At 42.1% G+C, this 19881-nt stretch overlaps 1 protein-coding gene across 1 annotated transcript in view; it reads left to right on the top strand.

Moving 5' to 3' along the window:
• The window catches only part of THOC5 (THO complex subunit 5), a 34029-nt gene that overhangs the window by 7717 nt on the left and 6431 nt on the right, over positions 1–19881 (top strand). The window contains exons 4-16 of the mRNA XM_073630670.1: positions 610–723; positions 1910–2007; positions 4742–4888; positions 6134–6248; positions 9083–9215; positions 12131–12208; positions 13012–13052; positions 14673–14772; positions 14874–14982; positions 15138–15239; positions 15360–15456; positions 15816–15930; positions 16010–16113. Coding sequence (XP_073486771.1) covers positions 610–723; positions 1910–2007; positions 4742–4888; positions 6134–6248; positions 9083–9215; positions 12131–12208; positions 13012–13052; positions 14673–14772; positions 14874–14982; positions 15138–15239; positions 15360–15456; positions 15816–15930; positions 16010–16113 — 1353 coding nt within the window. The remainder of the gene's footprint in view (positions 1–609; positions 724–1909; positions 2008–4741; positions 4889–6133; positions 6249–9082; positions 9216–12130; positions 12209–13011; positions 13053–14672; positions 14773–14873; positions 14983–15137; positions 15240–15359; positions 15457–15815; positions 15931–16009; positions 16114–19881) is intronic.

Raw genomic sequence — 19881 nt, 5'->3', positions numbered from 1 at the left:
CTAAGCGCAGCTTTTACCCAATTTGGGTTTTTTTTAAAGGAGTCTAGAGGATAGTTAACACTGAAACTTAATCACATAAAAAGTAGTAGAACCTTCCACTTTACATTTCTTAAACAAGATTTAGCATAGGCTTTGAAATGGCCTATATCAAGAGACTAACTGTCAAGTCTTAAGTATATTTTGCTAAAGCCTTTAGCTGTTTGTACAGCTAATCCAGAAGACCTTGTTTTGATTTTGTCATTAATATGAGACATTTTTCAAACTATATATTATGAATATTGATATTCCTATGTAAATATGAAAGTTTGATTATTAATATTATGTAGTATCAGGTGGCAATCTAGTGTGCTTTTCACATTTTTAGCATTATTACTTTTTAGTGTTGTAAATACATGCCACAGAGGTAGTGGTAAACTGACTCACTATGGCTCATAAACCTGACATGTTCATATGCTGTATTTTATAATTAGCTAATAAAAAGCTAAAAAAAAATATTTTAGTTTTACTTTAAAACATGTAAATAAAAGATATAAAGAAAATATCTACAAAATTCTGTGTATTATTTTTATAACATTGGGCATGAAACCTTTGATTATATTTCCTCTATAGTCAGCAGAAATAGAAGAGAGGCGGATCAAGAGCTGCGTGCATTTCATGACGCTGAAGAAACTAAACCGTTTGGCCCACATCAGACTAAAGAAATCTCGAGACCAAACCCATGAGGTATGTGCCACTTTCTCAACCCATAAGATTACCAGCTGTCTTTAGCACTATTGTGTTAAAGGATAAGTTCACCTTCTAAACATGTTACATATAACTGTTTTTTATATTTTATTTAGGGTGTAACATGTTCAGCAGCCCCCTTCCCTGTGACAGCAGGCAGGGTGTCTCTCCCAGGCAGCCAATGTCACATTTTAAAATCGGCACGGCTGTGCAGGAAATCTGTGAACTTAAAGTGGTTGTAAATCTCGGTCATGGAATCTGAGCAAAGCACATATATTTGTGGTGTTAACTTTAAAGCTCCAATTGTCGTTTCTCTCTGGTGCTTCTTTCCTCTGTTATCAGCATGAGTCACTTCTGAGAAGTTTTCTTGACACATGAGATTAATTTGTGTAGGGAAGGAGGGGGAGGGCTCAGAATAGAGCTTGTCTATTCACAACACAGTTCTTCTGCTGTGTGAAGGGGGGGGGGGGTGTGTTCCTTTCCTCTAATCAGCTCTCACACACTGTAACTGCAGCCTCTCTGCCCCCTCCTCTGTGCTCCTGACAGATGAAGAAACATTTTTACATGATCTCCCCTTTTGTAGTGGTGTAGGGAAGAGAAGACAGCAGATAAACAAGTAAAACCTATGTAGAAGGATTTGTTTCATTTCTGTGTATCATCTGAGGCCAGTCACTTCACTGGGTATGTGTGAGGGTTTACAGCCACTTTTATTACAAGTCCAATCTTTCACTGCGACAGATGGCTTGTAGTTCTTAACCACTTGTACCCCCCCTTCATGAGCAGACCACTTTTTGTGATATGGCACTGGGCACTGCGTTACTTTAACTGACACTTGTGTCAAATGGAGCTTTCTTTTGGTGGTATTTGATCACCTCTGTGTGCCTAGCCAGTTTTTGTATGTGCAGTTTTTACTAGGGGGATAGATAGAATCCAATCCCCCCCCCCCCCAGTCAGAACGGCGATCTTGTTAACGACAATCAGTGGGTGCCCGACACCTGCAGATCGGCTTCTACTGTGAAGAATCACTGGTCGCGGGTGCAATACTTTTCAGGCTGTTGTGGAAAAAAAAAACCTGTAAAAATATGTGCATTTTATTATTTTTTGTTAAAGGTGAACTTGGCCTCTAACAAAATTGGAATCTGTTTTACCCTCGTGTTTTTTTTTTTTTTTTTTTTTCCCTTTTCAGGCCAAGCAGAAGGTGGATGCATATCATTTGCAGTTGCAGAACTTGCTGTATGAAGTTATGCACCTTCAGAAGGAAATCACGAAATGCCTAGAGTTCAAGTAAGGCAGGGCAAGCCTGTAGACCAATTTTTATATATATCTCTATTTTTCTTTCACTTTTTTTAACTGCAGGTAGTGTTGCAGGGTGCAACAGCAGTTTGTGATGTATTTATATTTGTAGCCCCTTTTGTTAATGTGGACTTGAAGGAAAATTGCATTTTGCACAGTGAACAAACAGAATGTTGAGCAGCCAGGTTACACAGGAAGCAACAATAAAAAACAAGATTGGCACCTTGCTGTGCTGGCAATGCTGTCAGACGGAAGCATGTGAATCGCAGTACAAGCTAAACAGAATTACAAATCCTTTGACTGGTGAACAGGTTCACGTATACAGTGCCTTGCAAAAGTATTCACCCCCCTTGGCATTTTTTGTGTTTTGTTGCCTCACATCCTGGAATTAACATGGATTGTTTGAGGATATGCATCATTTAATTTACAGAACATGCCCACAACTTTGAAGATGATATATATTTTTTTTTTATTGTCAAGCAAACAACAAATAGGGCAAAATAACAGAAAAAGTAAATGTGCATAACTATTCACCCCCCTAAAGAAAATACTTTGTAGAGCCACCTTTTGCGGCTATCACAGCTCCAAGTCGCTTTGGATAAGTCTCTATGAGCTTGCCACATCTTACCACTGGGATTTTTGCCCATTCCTCTTTGCAAAACTGCTCCAGCTCCTTCAAGTTGGATGGTTTGTGCTTGTGAACAGCAATCTTTAAGTCTGACCACAGATTTTCTATTGGATTGAGGTCTGGGCTTTGACTAGGCCATTCCAACACATTTACATGTTTTCCCCTTAAACGACTCAAGTGTTGCTTTAGCAGTGTGTTTGGGGTCATTGTCCTGCTGGAAGGTGAACCTCCGTCCTAGCCTAAAATCACACACAGAATGGTACAGGTTTTGCTCAAGAATATCCCTGTATTTAGCACCATCCATCTTTCCCTCAACTCTGACCAGATTCCCAGTCCCAACTTTTGAAAAACATCCCCACAGAATGATGCTGCCACCACCATGTTTCACTGTGGGGATGGTGTTCTTTGGGTGACGTGTTGGGTTTGCGCCAGGCATAGCGTTTTCTTTGAGGGCCAAAAAGTTAAATTTTAGTCTCATCAGATCAGAGCACCTTCCTCCATACATTTTGGGAGTCTCCCACATGTCTGTTCTCAAACTCAAAACGTGCCATTTTGTTTTTTGCTGAAAGTAATTTTCTTCCGGCCACTCTGCCATAAAGCCCAACTCTATGGAGTGTATGGCTTATTGTCGTCCTATGTACAGATACTCCAGTCTCTGCTGTAGAACTCTGCAGCTCCTCCAGGGTTACCTTAGGTCTCTGTGTTGCCTCTCTGATTAATGCCCTCCTTGCCCGGTCCGTGAGTTTTGGTGTGCGGCCGTCTCTTGGCAGGTTTGCTGTGTGCCATGTTCTTTCCATTTGGTTATGATAGATTTGATGGTGCTCCTAGGGATCATCAAAGATTTGGATATTTTTTTTTTTCTTTTAACCTAACCCTGACTTGTACTTCTCAACAACATTGTCCCTTACTTGTTTGGAGAGTTCCTTGGTCTTCATGGCAGTGTTTGGTTAGTGGTGCCTCTTGCTTAGGTGTTGCAGCCTCTGGGGCCTTTCAAAAAGGTGTGTGTATGTAATGACAGATCATGTGACACTTAGATTGCACACAGGTGGACATCATTTCACTAATTATGTGAGTTCTGAAGGTAATTGGTTGCACCAGAGCTTTTTATGGGCTTCATAACAAAGGGGGTGAATACAAACGCACATGCCAATTATCAGTTTTTTATTTCTGAAAAATAGTTTTATGTATATATTTTTCTAATTTTACTTCACCAAATTAGGCTATTGTGTTCTGATCCATCACATATAATTCAGATTAAAAAAAACATTGAACTAAAGGCTGTAACAAAATGGGTAAAAAGCCAAGGGGGGTGAATACTTTTGCAAGGCACTGTAGGTACTTCGGTTGTATGGTTGTCAGTTTGCCTGGAGTTCTGCTTTGAATGTCTTTAAAGAGCACTGCTGTAATGGAATACCTTTTCACATTTGACAACAGCTATTGTTAGAGGAGTAACACAGTGCTAGATCTGAAGGAGGATCTTCAGTTTTAACCAAAAAAATTATAAAATTCAGCAGCTACAATTACTGTAGCTGCTGACTTTTAAATAAAGGATCCTGTCCAAGAGTCAAGTGACATCTTCACCCAGGCTGGTTCTTCACCGGTCTTTGGATCCCAAGTGCCGACATGTTTACTAATGGAAGCCAGTTGTTACTCCTTGCGGCCTCACAGCTGGCTTCCCACTGCATATGTACGAGCTGTGCTGCGATTTGTAAATGGTCCTGCAGCCTTCTTGGACCGGTTAAATGTCCCAGAAGGTTGAGAGTGAAGGCAGGGGGTGGTGGAGAACTTCTGATTCGATCAACTAGGCGACCTGAGCAGAAGTGGGAGAAAGTACCTACTAAAACTAGCCGCCCCCCTCCAAAAAATAGAAAACTATTAAAATTAGGATAAAGTTTTAAGGAGGTAAAGCTAAATATTTTGTACGTGGCCTGTCCCATCCCCAAACATCGCAAAATAATTGAATTACTTTGGCTGGGTGATTTCTTGAAATACAACATTCTCAGAAGTTCAAATCCGTATGATGCAGGAAATATTAACCAAAACACTTTTTTTTTTTTTTCCAAACGTGTCAATTTATTGCATTTATTTTCTCTGCAGATCTAAGCATGAAGAAATTGAGTTGGTAAGTGTGGAAGAATTTTACCGTGATGCTCCACCAAATATCAGCAAGCCAGACATAACTTCTGGGGATCCCCATCAACAAACATTAGCCCGTTTGGACTGGGAGCTTGAGCAGAGGCAAAGGTAAAATGCTGTTTACTATATTAGAGTTAACACTGTACTAATGTACCCTATTTTTCGCTCCATAGGACGCACCTAGGTTTTAGAGGAGGAAAACAAGAAGAAAAATATTCTGAACTAAATGGTGTACTAAAATATTTACCAGTGCCCATGAAATGCAGCCTGACCATTGCCATAAATGCAGCCTGACCATTGCCATAAATGCAGCCTGACCAACGGCGGCGTTGGGCGGTGATGGCGGGGGGGGCGCGGTGCCTGTCGTATATTCGCACCATAAGACGCAGAGACATTTTTCCCCATATTTTTGGTGGAAAAAAGTGCGTCTTCTGGTCCGAAAAATATGGTATTTACTAGGTCACTATTTTGGTGTTTTTAAAGTGGGAGTAAACTCCCATGCATAATTTGTGCCTATAATAAGGCTTGCCTATAGATACTGTAAATATCTCCTAAACATGCACCGTTTAGGAGATATTTACTGTACATGCAGCCGGTTGCGTCATCTGCACGTGCCCTTTGACGGAACAGCCACCCGCGCTGTTCCTTCAGAGTCCTGTGCTGTAAACGACAGCTCCTGCGTGCATGCACAGGAGTAACGTCAATGTGGCTCCAGCCACTCACACAGCCGGAGTCCGCGAACCCGGAAAGGAAGACCGGGTGAAGATGGAAGCCTTGTCGGCTGTGTGAAGGGCTTCGTTCTAAGGCAAGTTTCACATAATGTGCTACTATGTGATGCAAACTAGCACATTATGGCTTTGCCATTCAGGTTCCCAAAAAAACACACAGTGGTTTACTACCACTTTACATCTTACAAAATCAAGATTTTTTTTTTTTTTTTTTTTTTTTTTTTTTTTTTTTTTTACTGTGGTAAAGGATTAAAAGGGTCTTTTTTGCTGACTGTATCCCCCTCTTGGGGAGATTTTCTTACACCTTCTGCTCTCTGTGATTGCAGAGTTAAAACTGCTATAGGGTATGAGGTAGTTTCTCCTATGTCAGTCACCCTGGGTGACAGGGTGTCACTAATACAGGGGGCAACTTCTCCAATATGAAGAGTAAAACTTTATCTAGTATGCGGGGTCAGATTTAGAACCTCCATAAACTTTTTATTGCTGTCTGTGTCCCCCTTTTGGAGAATTCTCTTTATTTCATAACCAAATGACCAGAGTCAGCCGGACAAGAATTGTGACAAGATATGTGCATCCTTTGAAATAGCGTGTGTGTGTAATCTACATGTTTTGTGTACTATGTTAGATTGGCAGAGAAGTACAAGGAGAGTTTGGCCAGTAAAGAGAAAATTCTAAAAGAGATAGAAGTGAAGAAGGAATATCTGAACAGTCTTCAGCCACAGCTTCACAACATTATGCAGGTAATATATTGTAGAAAAGTGAGGACTTTATTAAAACCATTGTTGATGTATAAAGTCATACTGTAAGGGGTATAGAGGCCTGTCACTCCTGGCTGAGGTGTGCTTCAACTTTGTTGCATATAGTGAAATGGAGTTCCTTACAATTGGATGTGGTCATAAACGCACAACTCATTTTTATATGCCTTGAACTTTCATAACCAGAAAAGATAGTTCTGTGTGCCCCTCTAAACCCTCACACATCGTTACAGACAACCTTTACCATGGAAGAATGAAGGTCTGCCTTTGCTTAACTTCCCCTATGAAAATGGCTTGAGTCCCTTATCCCAAAACGAGTGTGTAGTTTAGGAGCTCTGAAGTATTAGTCAGGCAACAAAATTTTCAGACTGAGGTCAGCAGTAGTGTTTGTCTCAAGGGCACATTTCCATTCTCCATTGCCTGTTCTTTTAGGCCAGTGGTCACCAAACTGCGACCCAGGGGCCAGGAGTGTCCCTTTGCTTGGCTTTATCTATCTAGCCCCCACGGCACCATTCCACCCGCTGACCTCAATGATAGGGAGCACCATTCCACCCGCTGACACCAATGATGGTGGGCACCATTCCACCCGCTGACCTCAATGATAGGGAGCACCATTCCACCCGCTGACACCAATGATGGTGGGCACCATTCCACCCGCTGACCTCAATGATAGGGAGCACCATTCCACCCGCTGACACCAATGATCGGGAGCACCATTCCACCCGCTGACACCAATGATGGGGGGCACCATTCCACCCGCTGTCACCAATGATGGGGGGCACCATTCCACCCGCTGTCACCAATGATGGGGGGCACCATTCCACCCGCTGTCACCAATGATGGGGGGGCACCATTCCACCCGCTGTCACCAATGATGGGGGGGCACCATTCCACCCGCTGTCACCAATGATGGGGGGGCACCATTCCACCCGCTGTCACCAATGATGGGGGGGCACCATTCCACCCGCTGTCACCAATGATGGGGGGGCACCATTCCACCCGCTGTCACCAATGATGGGGGGGCACCATTCCACCCGCTGTCACCAATGATGGGGGGGCACCATTCCACCCGCTGTCACCAATGATGGGGGGGCACCATTCCACCCGCTGTCACCAATGATGGGGGGGCACCATTCCACCCGCTGTCACCAATGATGGGGGGGCACCATTCCACCCGCTGTCACCAATGATGGGGGGGGCACCATTCCACCCGCTGTCACCAATGATGGGGGGGGGCACCATTCCACCCGCTGTCACCAATGATGGGGGGGGGCACCATTCCACCCGCTGTCACCAATGATGGGGGGGGCACCATTCCACCCGCTGTCACCAATGATGGGGGGGGGGCACCATTCCACCCGCTGTCACCAATGATGGGGGGGGGCACCATTCCACCCGCTGTCACCAATGATGGGGGGGGGCACCATTCCACCCGCTGTCACCAATGATGGGGGGGGGGGCACCATTCCACCCGCTGTCACCAATGATGGGGGGGGGGCACCATTCCACCCGCTGTCACCAATGATGGGGGGGGGGGCACCATTCCACCCGCTGTCACCAATGATGGGGGGCACCATTCCACCCGCTGTCACCAATGATGGGGGGGGGGGCACCATTCCACCCGCTGTCACCAATGATGGGGGGCACCATTCCACCCGCTGTCACCAATGATGGGGGGGGGGCACCATTCCACCCGCTGTCACCAATGATGGGGGGGGGGCACCATTCCACCCGCTGTCACCAATGATGGGGGGGGCACCATTCCTTTCACTGACAACAATGTTGCGGCATGGTTTACTCCACAGAGGCATTTTCTACTCCCAGCGACCACAATCTGTCCCCCTAAAGACTGAAGGATTGTTAAATGACCCTTTTTGTTTAAAAAGTTTGGAGACTCTTGCTTTAGACCAATAAAGCATCTTACTGGGTAGCGTGATGGTAGGCTGGGATAGCTCAATTGGGCATGGATTTGCCACTAAATGCCTCAACTTTTGACTTGTAACAGATGTCTACCCACCATTACAGTATCCAATCAGGTTACTGCTGTAGGCAGTAAGAGCACTGTTAATGGATAGTAGGAAGTTAGCTGAGCAGTGCTTAGCTGCTATGCTATTGAAGTCTTTTACGCTAGGTTCACACTAGTGCGGGCCGTGAGTCCCGCATTTTATTCGGGCACGGCACCCCATTCATTTGAATAGGCTGCTGTGCTGCGTGAAATGCACAAGAAAGGTGCATGAACCTTTTTAATTACGCGGCCGCAGGGAAACCACATGGTCTTTTTGGCCATGCGGTTCCTGCACCTGCGATCGCACTGCGGGATGAGATGCATGGGGGTGCCATTCAGAATGAATAGCAGCCCCACGGATCTTGCAAGAGCAGTGCTATTCAGTTGCAGGTGCGGGAATTGATGCGATTCCCACACCTGCAACCAGAACGCGCATGCGGGCTAGTGTGAATCTAGCCTTAATTATATTGTGTGTGGGTATTGGAGATGCACAGACAATATTTTTAACACAGGAGTAGCAGCTACCACACTTTTAGTTTGGTGGATTAATTTTTAATGTTGCATAAACTGGGGTTTCAACAGTGTATACATTTGTGATTTTGAAAATTGACCAGCAAATAGATTTTCCTAGAGCTTGGATAAATTGCTCTCCTTCCTTCCTTCCCTTTTTTTTTTTTTTTTTTTTTTTAAACTTTGATTCTTATGACAGAGGTGACTGTAAAATGCAAACTATGGGCATCATTCAGAAATTAAGTGTTTGAAAATGTAATATGAAAGATGTTAAGTTAGAAATGTCAATTTATTCCATCACCAGGCTTCACTACCAGTCCAGGAATACTTGTCAATGCCATTTGATTGCATGCATAAACAGTATGAGATAGCACGCCACCTTCCAGCACCTCTCTATGTACTGTTTGTCCAGGCCAGCGCCTACAGTCAGGCATGTGGTGAGTACCTGCATCATTCTCTTATATACACAGTATAATACTGCTCTGGGTTGGCCTACTTACGTTTGCCCATACACTGGGTACCAGTCCAGCTGGCAACTGTAGGCTTCAAATAAAGAATGTAGCATGACTGCACTCAGTAAAAGATCACTTCTTGTAGCAAATCCATAATATCAGGTACAATGCAGCAAGAGAGAGACTACTAGTGCATGTTATGCTGTCAAGTGCCTAAGCCAGCCATAGATGGATCGCATCAGCCGAGATTTAATCCATTGTTGGGCAGGCTGGTTGTACTGAAGTCGACTATCAGTCGACTTCAGTACAACCAGACTGTCAGATTTTTCTTATGCGACCACTGTCGGCTTTAAAAGTCAGCAGTGATCATTGTGTTCTGCCAGCAAGGAAGGCTCCCCGCTGGCAGAACACCATAGTACCGCGGGAGGGATTATCCTTTCAACACGAACAGCAAATTTTTTTTTTTTTTTTTTTTTCCTTTCCTTCCACCCGTGGTGGAAGGTAAACAAATTTGTATAATCTCTGGCACCACATTGTTCCACTTGCTATTTAAACACGTATCACCACAGGGGTGTTTAATCATTGAATACTTAGCCTCACAATAAAACTTAAATGACAATTTAAATATTGTATTTAAAAAAAAAAAAATTGTCTTGCTGCTATGTTTTTGTTGAACATGTTCACCTTTTACAGAATATATGTAAAGGTGACCTAACACTGGACCCTCTCTCCACCCCTCCCCGTGGTCCTGGCTGCACTTCCCTCCCACTATCTTGAGCTGTCAAGGGTCCCGCAAGCCGCTCCAATGGTCCAGGTATTTGAAATCCCTGCTGCTTTCTCTCCACTCCATACTGCACTGCCAGTACTAACCAGATGGACTCTAATTGATCAGCACCATCACATGAATGGTGCTGACTAATTTGAATCCATTGGGTCTGGCAGCTCTGTACAGAGAGGAGAGAAAGCAGCAGACGTTTCAAATCCCTGGACTGTTGGAGTGGCTTGCAGGAGCCTTGACAGCTCAGATTTATTGGAGGTAAATACAACGGGGACTAGGGAAGGGTTTAAGTGTTAGGCCACCTTATTACAGATTTTCTATAAAGGTGAACTTGCACTTTAAGTTTTAGTACCCACTGATCGTCTCTGTCTGTGATGATTAAATACCCCTGTGGTGAGGTGTTTAAATAGCAAGTGGAATAATGAGGTGGATGCTGTGAGTAAGCACTGGACAATGTGAAATGTATTAGTGTAGTCTCGCTGTTGCTGCGTTGTACCTGATTTTATGGATTTTCACTAGTAAAGAAGTGGACTTTTACTGGACGACAGTCATCCCACATTCTTTATTTGCATCATTCTCTTAGTTTTGGGCTTTAATTGATAAACTTGTGTAAGTGTAACTTAGGCTTCTGTTGAATTTGTATTGCTGTTCATTTTAAAGGTTGTAATGAGCTGTTCTGTTTCAGGTCATACACAGTAAATTCACTAAACAATCATGTTTTAGTTTATATTTGGGCTTTTATATGCGTGTTTTGTTTCTCCAGTTGTGGCAATATGTCAGACTGGCCCTTGAATGTGCTGTAAGCTAGTATGTAGCATGCTTTGCCGCAGCATCCAGTCGTATTCAATGTTTTTTTTGGGAGAGGAGCTTTCATTAATTGGTATGAACATATGCAGCTTGAATTTTTCAGCCTAAAATAAAGAAAAGCAGGGTTTTTATTCATATACCATTCAAAATAAAAGCCTTGTAAGTTCTAAAATTCAAAAAGCTATTTAGGTATGCAAATTAGTCATATTTGTAATTGCCACATTAACCAGCACACACTGACACTGCTAAATTTATTTAGAACATCTAGCCACCAATGACCTCTGGTGACAACAGTTAAAATCTGTCAGAACATAAATAATTTATCACTTTCTAATAGTATAGAATTATACTACTTATTCTTATTGGCCAATGAGGCAGCACATCATGCTTATGAGCCTATTCTAAAGTGTGGGAGACAGGAGGTTGCATTCAGAAGTTTTGCTTGTCAGAACAGCTCAGCATTCAGACATACCTGCAGAATCCTTCAGTCCCTGCTGGGATATATCAATTTCTATTCACTTATGCCGTGTACACGAGCGGACTTCTCGTTGGACTGAACCCCAATGGACTTTTCAACGGAGTTCCAAGGAAACGGACTTGCCTACACACGATCACACCAAAGTCTGATCGTTTGGAACGTGATGATGTACGACCGGACTAGAATAAGGAAGTTCATAGCTAGTAGCCAATAGCTGCCCTTGCGTTGTTTTTGGTCCGTCGCACTAGCATACAGATGAACTGATTTTTCGATAGGAATCGAGTCCGTTGGAAAGATTTGAAACTTGTTCTATTTCTAAAGTCCGTCAGATTTTTAGACAGAAAAGGTCAGATGAAGCCCACACACGATCGAATTGTCCGATGGATTCGTTCTGTTGGACCTTTGATGCCGAAAAGTCCGGTCGTGTGTACGCGGCATTATTTGCACATTCTACTGATTTTTATCCATCTTCTATCTTCTGCTGTATAAACCTAGGGATTCCCACACGATTAACCCTCTATGCTGCTGAGAAAGGTTTAACCAGTTGTCGACTGGTCATCCAATTAACTTGATTTCAAGCACACAGTTAACTGTGTCAGTAGGAAAGACACATAACTGCTGGTTAGCCCTTCCCTAATACTTGTCTAAGTTAGAGCTTAGCTGCCAGTAAATCAGGGCTCCAGATGGCATCTAGTAATCTGTTCCGTTAGTCCAGTGTTCACACTAGATTCTACAGAGACCCAGAAAATAAGCCATTTAAAAGACTGACTGATACTTTTTTCCTCTGTTCTCTTTTTTGTATAATCATTTTTCTATATAAATGTATATATATTGTAGACAAGAAGCTCTTGGTCACCATTGAAGGGAATGTCGAAGAGGCAAAAGCTTTGTTTAAGCCACCAGATGATTCACAAGGTAGTTTTCTAAAAAGCAATTATTTTATCCATCTTGAAGACTGAACATGATGTATTTGCTTTTCACTTTGTTTGCCATTTGTTTTCTTGTCAGTTCTTTCCTATTTCCTCAAAGGATAGGTAGCCATTCTTGGATCCAAAACATATTCTGATGCTTGGCTTCTGATGCTTAGGTTTCTGAATATTTTTAATAGTAAAGAAGTGAGAGAGATTTATTCTTTTTTACTTATTCTAGATCTATTAACCAGGGCCTTTTTTAAATTTTTTTTTTTTTTTATTAATTAGAACTGATCTGTTGAACAGCGATGCCCCAGCTGCCAAACTGACAGCAGACCCCAGCAGGTGCACGCTTTAGACATGGGCTCAGAGGACTTTTAGAACATTATGGTTACATCCTCTGACCTTAACTGGTTAAAGTCCAATTTCAAACATAGGTTTTAGTTGAAAAGGGGTAAAACCTTTTTGCTTTTTTTTTTTTTTTTTTTTTTTTTTTTTTTTTTTTTTTTTTTTACAGCTGCGTCACTGATGTGGAGATTTCCCTTTTTATGGCTGTAAGATATCAAGACTGTGAATGAGGGGAAATATCTGTAATGGATACACAACCTCAGTAAACACACATTTTAGTAGTGTGGATCATAGAACATGTGTACTCCTTGGACGAAATAAAGTGACATTTTATTTATCCTCATCTGATTGCCGACTGTATCTACACGGAAGGTGTTTGCAGTCAGTCAGCTTGGTTTACTAAAAGGGTGAAAGTCTTCTGTCATTGCATGGCTTACCTTGCTTAATATGTGTTTTCAGATGATGAAAGTGATTCTGATGCCGAAGAGGAGCAGACAACGGTGAGTTTATGTAAAGCAATCTGTAGCATAAATTAGGATGGCATCAGTTATTATTTTCAAAAAAAGCTCACTTAGATTGCAAAAGCCTTTTTCACTAGTGCTAATTCAGCAAAATATATATTAATAAATCCCCTTTTGTTGTGGACAGAAAACATGTTATACAGTACTTTATTTTTTTTATTTTTAGTTATGTCTAAAACTTTCTATTAGAGTACATATCATCTAGTGTGAAGTTAAAATCCAAGTCCCTAAGTACATGCTATCAGAGCACATGTGCCCTTACTACTGTCAGACACAAGCTGTGTCCTCTGGGGAGAAAACAAATCTTTTAGGGGGATTAAAATACCAGTACTTACTGACTCTTTTACTGCGAAAAGCACCTCAGGGGCCATAGGTCATGTTCAAGAGTGTTGTCTGGTAACTGCTATTTCCAAGAGAAATTGGTTGTCTTTCTAGATGGGACTAACTCTTTTTAAATCTTTTAACTGCACTTTAATATACAATATGTTGCCTTTGAACCTCCTGTCTGGGTAGATATGCTGTCCAACATATTTAAACATACAAGGTCATACTCAGTCTGTGAAACTGCTATCAAACTACATACAAGGTGGTACATGACACCAGAGAAAATCCATTCTATCTACCCCGAGGTATCTCCTCTTTGCTTCCGAGGTTGCAATGAACTAGGTTCATTAACCCGCGTCTTTTGGAGCTGTAAACTCCTTATACCTACCTGGCAGAAAGCAGCTTCGAAGGCATCCACCATTGCAGGTCGTTTAATCACTTTGGCAATGCAAATGTGCCTATGCTTTACTTCTATTCCTGATATTCCTGCACCTTGTGAAAAGTTAATCCATACGCTCTTTGTTGCCATACCTTGGGTAACAGCGTTAAATTGGTGTTCCTCAGCTCTTCCCTGGCCACAAGTACTAGCTAGAATGGAATCTATCAAACTGTCCGAATGCTTTCACCATACAATATATGACGCTTTGCATATTTTTGATAACAAATGGAAGCATTGGAGTGCTATTTCATGACCTAGACAAGTACTATTGAGACATCCCATCTGAATATATAATGTCCATGCATGCACACAATGTAAATAGTTTTTTTTTTCTTTTTTTTACTGTGGATCCCTAATTACCTGATTGTAACAGTTCACTATGTCTGTAGCCGCTATATGTTTTTCTAGACATTGGATACTGTCCGACACAATGATTGTATGTTGTTGATCTTTCGATAAAAGCTTTTGTAATCAAAATGTACAATATGTTGCTATGGTCAATCAAAATTGCAGTTTCTGGGCATATATCTTGGCCATCTTCTTGACAGATATTGGACAGTGAAAGTATATAAATAGGCATAAATATGATTTCAGAACTTTAGGTTTTCCTGACTAAGAGCATATTGAGGACATGTGAAAAGTACCAGGTAGTTTTGTTATTTTTGTATATTGGAGAAAATCCAGACAGCCAATACACCAGGAAAAATTACAACCTATACTTGCCTTTGAAGCATTTTTTTCTTGTAATTGAAAGGTTTTATTCCTTGGCTACCATAGTGAACTGAGATTTTTTTTTTGTATTCCTTTTTTTTTTCTACTTCTTCCTCCTCCTGCAGAAGCGGAGACGTCCAACACTTGGGGTACAGCTGGATGATAAGAGAAAGGAGATGCTGAAGAAACATCCTTTGTCTGTGTACATTGTACTTAAGTGTAAAGGTAAGCAACTGTTTTTCTTTGTTATAGGAGTATTTTTGATGACATGAAGGTATGTTTGATATAGCAAACCATTTTGTGTGTTTTTTTTTTTTTTTCCTCAGACGGCTGCTCTCTAAATCTGACCTTCTTCTTCCTTATGAACCTCAGTATACTCACTGTAAAAGCAAAGGTTACACCAGCATCTGAGCTGTCCAATGCCATTAGTGCAGGGTAAGGGGTAAAGTTGTTTTTTTTTTTTTTTTTTTTTTTATGTAATTAAAAAATAAATATATAGCAGAGAAACCAGCCTTCAATGTTGTATTCTTAGGCCACACAGCTTCTTTGCACCATTGGTAATATCCTCTTGCATATCTTCCCTTCACCAGTGATTTGCTGAACCCTGATTCGGTACTCGGCTGTCTCTACACTGGGGACAATGGCAAGAAAACTCCAAATCCAGCCAACAGATACCAGTTTGATAAAGTGGGGTGAGTTAGTGCACATGGATTTCATATAATCAGAAGTAATGCCAATCTTCATCTCTCAGTATCAGCTTTCACATGTGTATTTGTGAATGCAACTATATCAGTTTTCCTTTTATATTTCAGTATCCAGGATTTGAGTGACTATATTTCTGAGCTTGGTCACCCTTATTTATGGGTACAGGCAATGGGTGGACTACATTTTCCAACAGATCATCCACAGGTAAATTTAATTATTGCCTAACACTATTTGCAAATGAAATGCCATTGCTTGCTAGCTAAGTATTACAAACACGTGTTTTTATTTTGGGAATGCATTGAAGAATCACGCCACACGTAACCTCATTGACATTTTCACTGAAGATGGGTACTTGGCAGCAGAGGTACTGTACACCAACATCCTAGGGTGGACCAATATTTCAGAGCTGCCTAGGACCCCTTTCTCAAGGTGACTAAGCATCGCCATGGGGCACACATTATTCTGAATTTTTCCTAAGTAAAAGAACAGGAAAGTTTTGCTTTACCCTCCTCTAAAGTTGTAACGTATCAGAAAGAAACATCTGTTCTGTTCTCTCTATGCAGCCTGCTGTGGTAGCAGACAATGCTCTAAGTGCTAGTCACATGGAGAAGACCATTCACTTGCTGAGGTCCCGTCTACAATCTCGGCTATCTCTTCACAAGCAGTTTGCATCTCTTGGTATGTATACATTTCAGCTGCAGCATGCATCTTTCATCAGATTACAGTTCTCATGTAATTCATTGCTTCATTTTTATAGAGCATGGTGTCATTCCTATTTCTGGAGATTGCCAGAATCTTTTCCCTGCCAAGGTGGTGTCGCGGTTAACAAAGTGGAATGTGATCCCCTATGAAGATTATGTGGTAAGTGAAGAATGGCTATATTTACCTTATGTTGACAGAATGTTAGTCCTCATGCACACGGACGTTTTTACAGCTGCTTTTTTGAGCTTTTTTTGCAGCTTAAAAAGGCCTGTCTATGTTAGTCTATGGCTTCATGCCCACCTAGGCATTTTTGAGCTGCAAGTGGCATAGGCGTTTTTAAGCTGTAAAAAAAACCCAGGACCAGTGGGATCTGAGAGACGTTTTTCAGCTGTAAAAACGCTCTAACTCTGAAAAACGCTCAAAAACGTCATTCACCAACGTTTTTTAACGTTTTTGATCCATTGAAAAAAAAAAAAAAACGCTCAAAAACGCTATTGCAAAAACGCTGAAAAAAGTTAAAAAAAAAAAAAATCACTGCAAAGATACTGGCGTTTTCATAATGTTATTTTAACAGCCTGTGTGCATGAGGGCTTATAGTGTTCTGGAGATAATAGAATCTTACAAGGCTCAGTGCATGAAAGAAAGCTTTGTAAACCTAAATAAGTGCTTGTTAGAAAGTTGTTGGGCAATAGTGAACAGTAGATAGCAGATGCAGAACCTACTGATGCTCTGCTTTATTTTGTACGTTTTAAAATAGAAACCTTAGGGAATAACCACACTTCTGTGTAACAAATGTTACAGATAAACTTTGATGTTGGGGATTAAGAGTTCTGTCCAGTTGTCTATTAATTTCAACTGCTGCTCCGTTTTAGGAAATCATATTTCTTGTACTGCCAACCTGTTTCACGTTGTTCCATGCAATTCAGGGTAGTCACAAAGTAGTAAGTTATTTCTTGTGATAATTTTTTTTTTTTTTTACAAGATAATTCATGCAGCAAAGAAAACTGCATCTCATACAGCCCATTTTTGCAGTATTTCACTCTAATAAAAAAGAGAATAGGCTGAAGTTATGGTGACAGGGCAGCTAAGGATGTTTTCCCAGGAAATTACACAAATTCCAGAAGTAATTTTCCAAAGCAGACTCCATTGTGAAATGTAACGGCTGCCTGGTTGCTGTGGACATCCACAGTATTCTTTTCTTTTAAACCATTTTTTTACCATTAGAGACAATATATTTTGATTAAGTATTTTTGTGTGGTGTGTGTCACACCAAACTGATTGACATGATGCTGCTCAGTCTATATGGATTACATAGGCCTAAATCTAGAACCCCTATACGATCTCCTCAAAACCCAAACCCAGATCTGGTCCCGACTTGCCCTTGGTATTAGGATCATCTTTATCAAATTGATGAGGCCCATATCTCCAAATTGCTGTATCTTTTCTGGCACGCCCCCCTCTACATCCCCATCCAAATGTTCAAATCCATGGAGTCTATTCTTAACACGTTCGTGTGGGGGCCCCTCCCGTCACAAACTCTCATGGCGAACTCTGAAGTGTAATGTCCACTTGGGTGGCACTGCCCTACCTCACCTTGCTCTTTACTACATAGCTTCACAATAATCCCACCACTTCTATTACAACCAAGCAGACAAGGAGAGATACTCCACCCTGGTGTGCTCCTCTGTTGCCGACTTGGTGGCCCACCCCTTTCAGGTCTTACTATGTGGCACAAATGAGCCGCCTCACATGGGTAATAGGTGCCGAATGGTATTCCATCACTGCAAAATTTGGCAACTTGCCAAGGCCATCAGGGCCCCCACGTTCCATACAACCCTCAACTACCCGAGCTGCTGACTTTTTCCTGATTACAAACTATAGATCACCCGGGGGGGGGGGGGGGGGGGGGCGGTCGTATTTCTTTTTTAGGTCATAGTCAATGGCTCAGTCAAGTAATTTCAAACCCTAAAAGATGATTTCGGCCTACCCAATCATATGCTCTTCCGCTACCTCCAGCTTTGTCAGGCCCTCAATTCCCAATTCAGCTATTCCATTCCTAGACTGGAGTCATTATATCTGGTGGATGTGGTCCTCGGGCAGGATTCCAAGAAGTTGATCTCCTCATTCTACAACCAACTTATGCTACCTACAACCACCACACAGGCCTACCAATTAAAATCCAGGTGGGACACGGAGTCCGAAGTAGAATATATCAAAAACCCTAACTCGGATACTCATAGAATATGGAGGGATAATATAAGAAAACTAGATTTAGTATTGATAGAAAAAACTCAGAAAAAATTACTTTATCAATCACAAAGGATCTTTGAATTTGGAGATAAAAATAGTAGACTAATGACTTATCTGGCGCATTCTCAGCAGGCCCCAACTTCTATTCCAAGAATATGTGATACAAATGGGAAAATCTGCACATCACATGATGATGTCGCAGATGCATTTTTGTCATTCTATAAAGATCTTTATAGATCACGGGTGGATTATGAGTTGGAGGAGGTGCGGACGTACCTTGCCCCAATACCCCTGATAGGGCTTACAGAGGAGGGGGTGGAGGAACTAGATGCTCAGTTTACAACTGAAGAAGTACTATCAGCCATAAAGTCCCTTAAACCTAATAAAACCCCTGGACTGGATGGTTTTCCAGTTGAATGGTACGGAGCATATGCGGAAACCTTGGCCCCTAAGTTGATTGAGATGTACGAAGATGCCTTTGACAAAGGTATTTTACCTGAATCCATGAGAGAAGCTCTGATAGTACTGATCCCCAAGCCGCACAAGGACCATGATTTATGTGAATCATATAGGCCTATATCCCTTATTAATGTGGACGCAAAAATCCTAGCTAAAATCCTGGCGACACGTCTCAATAAGGTGATAGCATCTATTATCCATCCTGATCAGACAGGATTTATTCCTGAGAGAACGACTGCCATAAATCTGAGACGCCTCTTTACTATATTACAATCGAAGGGCCCTACTCCCGATACTCGGGTGGTGGTGTCACTTGACACCCATAAGGCGTTCGACTCTATAGAATGGCCATACCTCATAGCGGTCCTTGGGCGGCTGGGTTTCGGCCCAAGATTTGTACGGTGGGTCAGACTCCTATATGCGGAACCTCTGGCTAGACTACGTATCAATAACTCCATTACCGGGCTCTTCGACATAGCTAGGGGCACACGGCAGGGGTGCCCTTTGTCGCCCCTGCTGTTTGCCCTGGCAATAGAGCCATTGGCGGCGCTGTTGAGGGTGGACGAACAGATCAAGGGATGTAAGATTAATGACAGAGAAGAAAAAACATCTTTATACGCCGACGATATGCTTTTATATCTGGAGGAGGCGGAGGGGTCACTGCCCATAGCTTTAGACAGAATATCCGACTTTGGGAGGTACTCCGGGATCAAAGTGAACTGGAGTAAATCCGTAATATTCCCTTTTGACCCCGCATATGTTCCGAAACTCTCTCGGGGGATATCACTATCTTTGGTCTCAAGGTTTCGATACCTGGGGGTTGAAATACAGTTACCACTGAGCTCGTATGTGTCGATTAACCTGTTACCGGTCTGGAAGCGACTAAAGGAGAGTACACAGACTTGGGCTAAACTCCCCCTTGGCCTTTTTGGGCGAATTAATATATTTAAAATGATTTATTTGCCCAGGTTCTTGCACTTACTCTGGCATGCCCCGGTATACATTCCAAAGAAATGGTTTATTGATATAAACAAGACACTTGGTACATTTCTATGGGGACCCAAACCCGCTAGAATATCTATGGAGACACTCCATTTACCCATAAGGTCAGGTGGGCTAGCTCTACCGAACCTAAGATATTACTATCTAGCTGCCCAATTAACACATGTACATTGGTGGGGCTTCCCGCAGATGAACATAGCATCGGTGGCCACTCAG

Source organism: Aquarana catesbeiana, linkage group LG01 (genome assembly GCF_042186555.1).
Source record: "Aquarana catesbeiana isolate 2022-GZ linkage group LG01, ASM4218655v1, whole genome shotgun sequence".
In the NCBI taxonomy this organism is placed as follows: Eukaryota; Metazoa; Chordata; class Amphibia; order Anura; family Ranidae; genus Aquarana; species Aquarana catesbeiana.
This window is presented reverse-complemented; position numbering and strand designations above follow the sequence as displayed.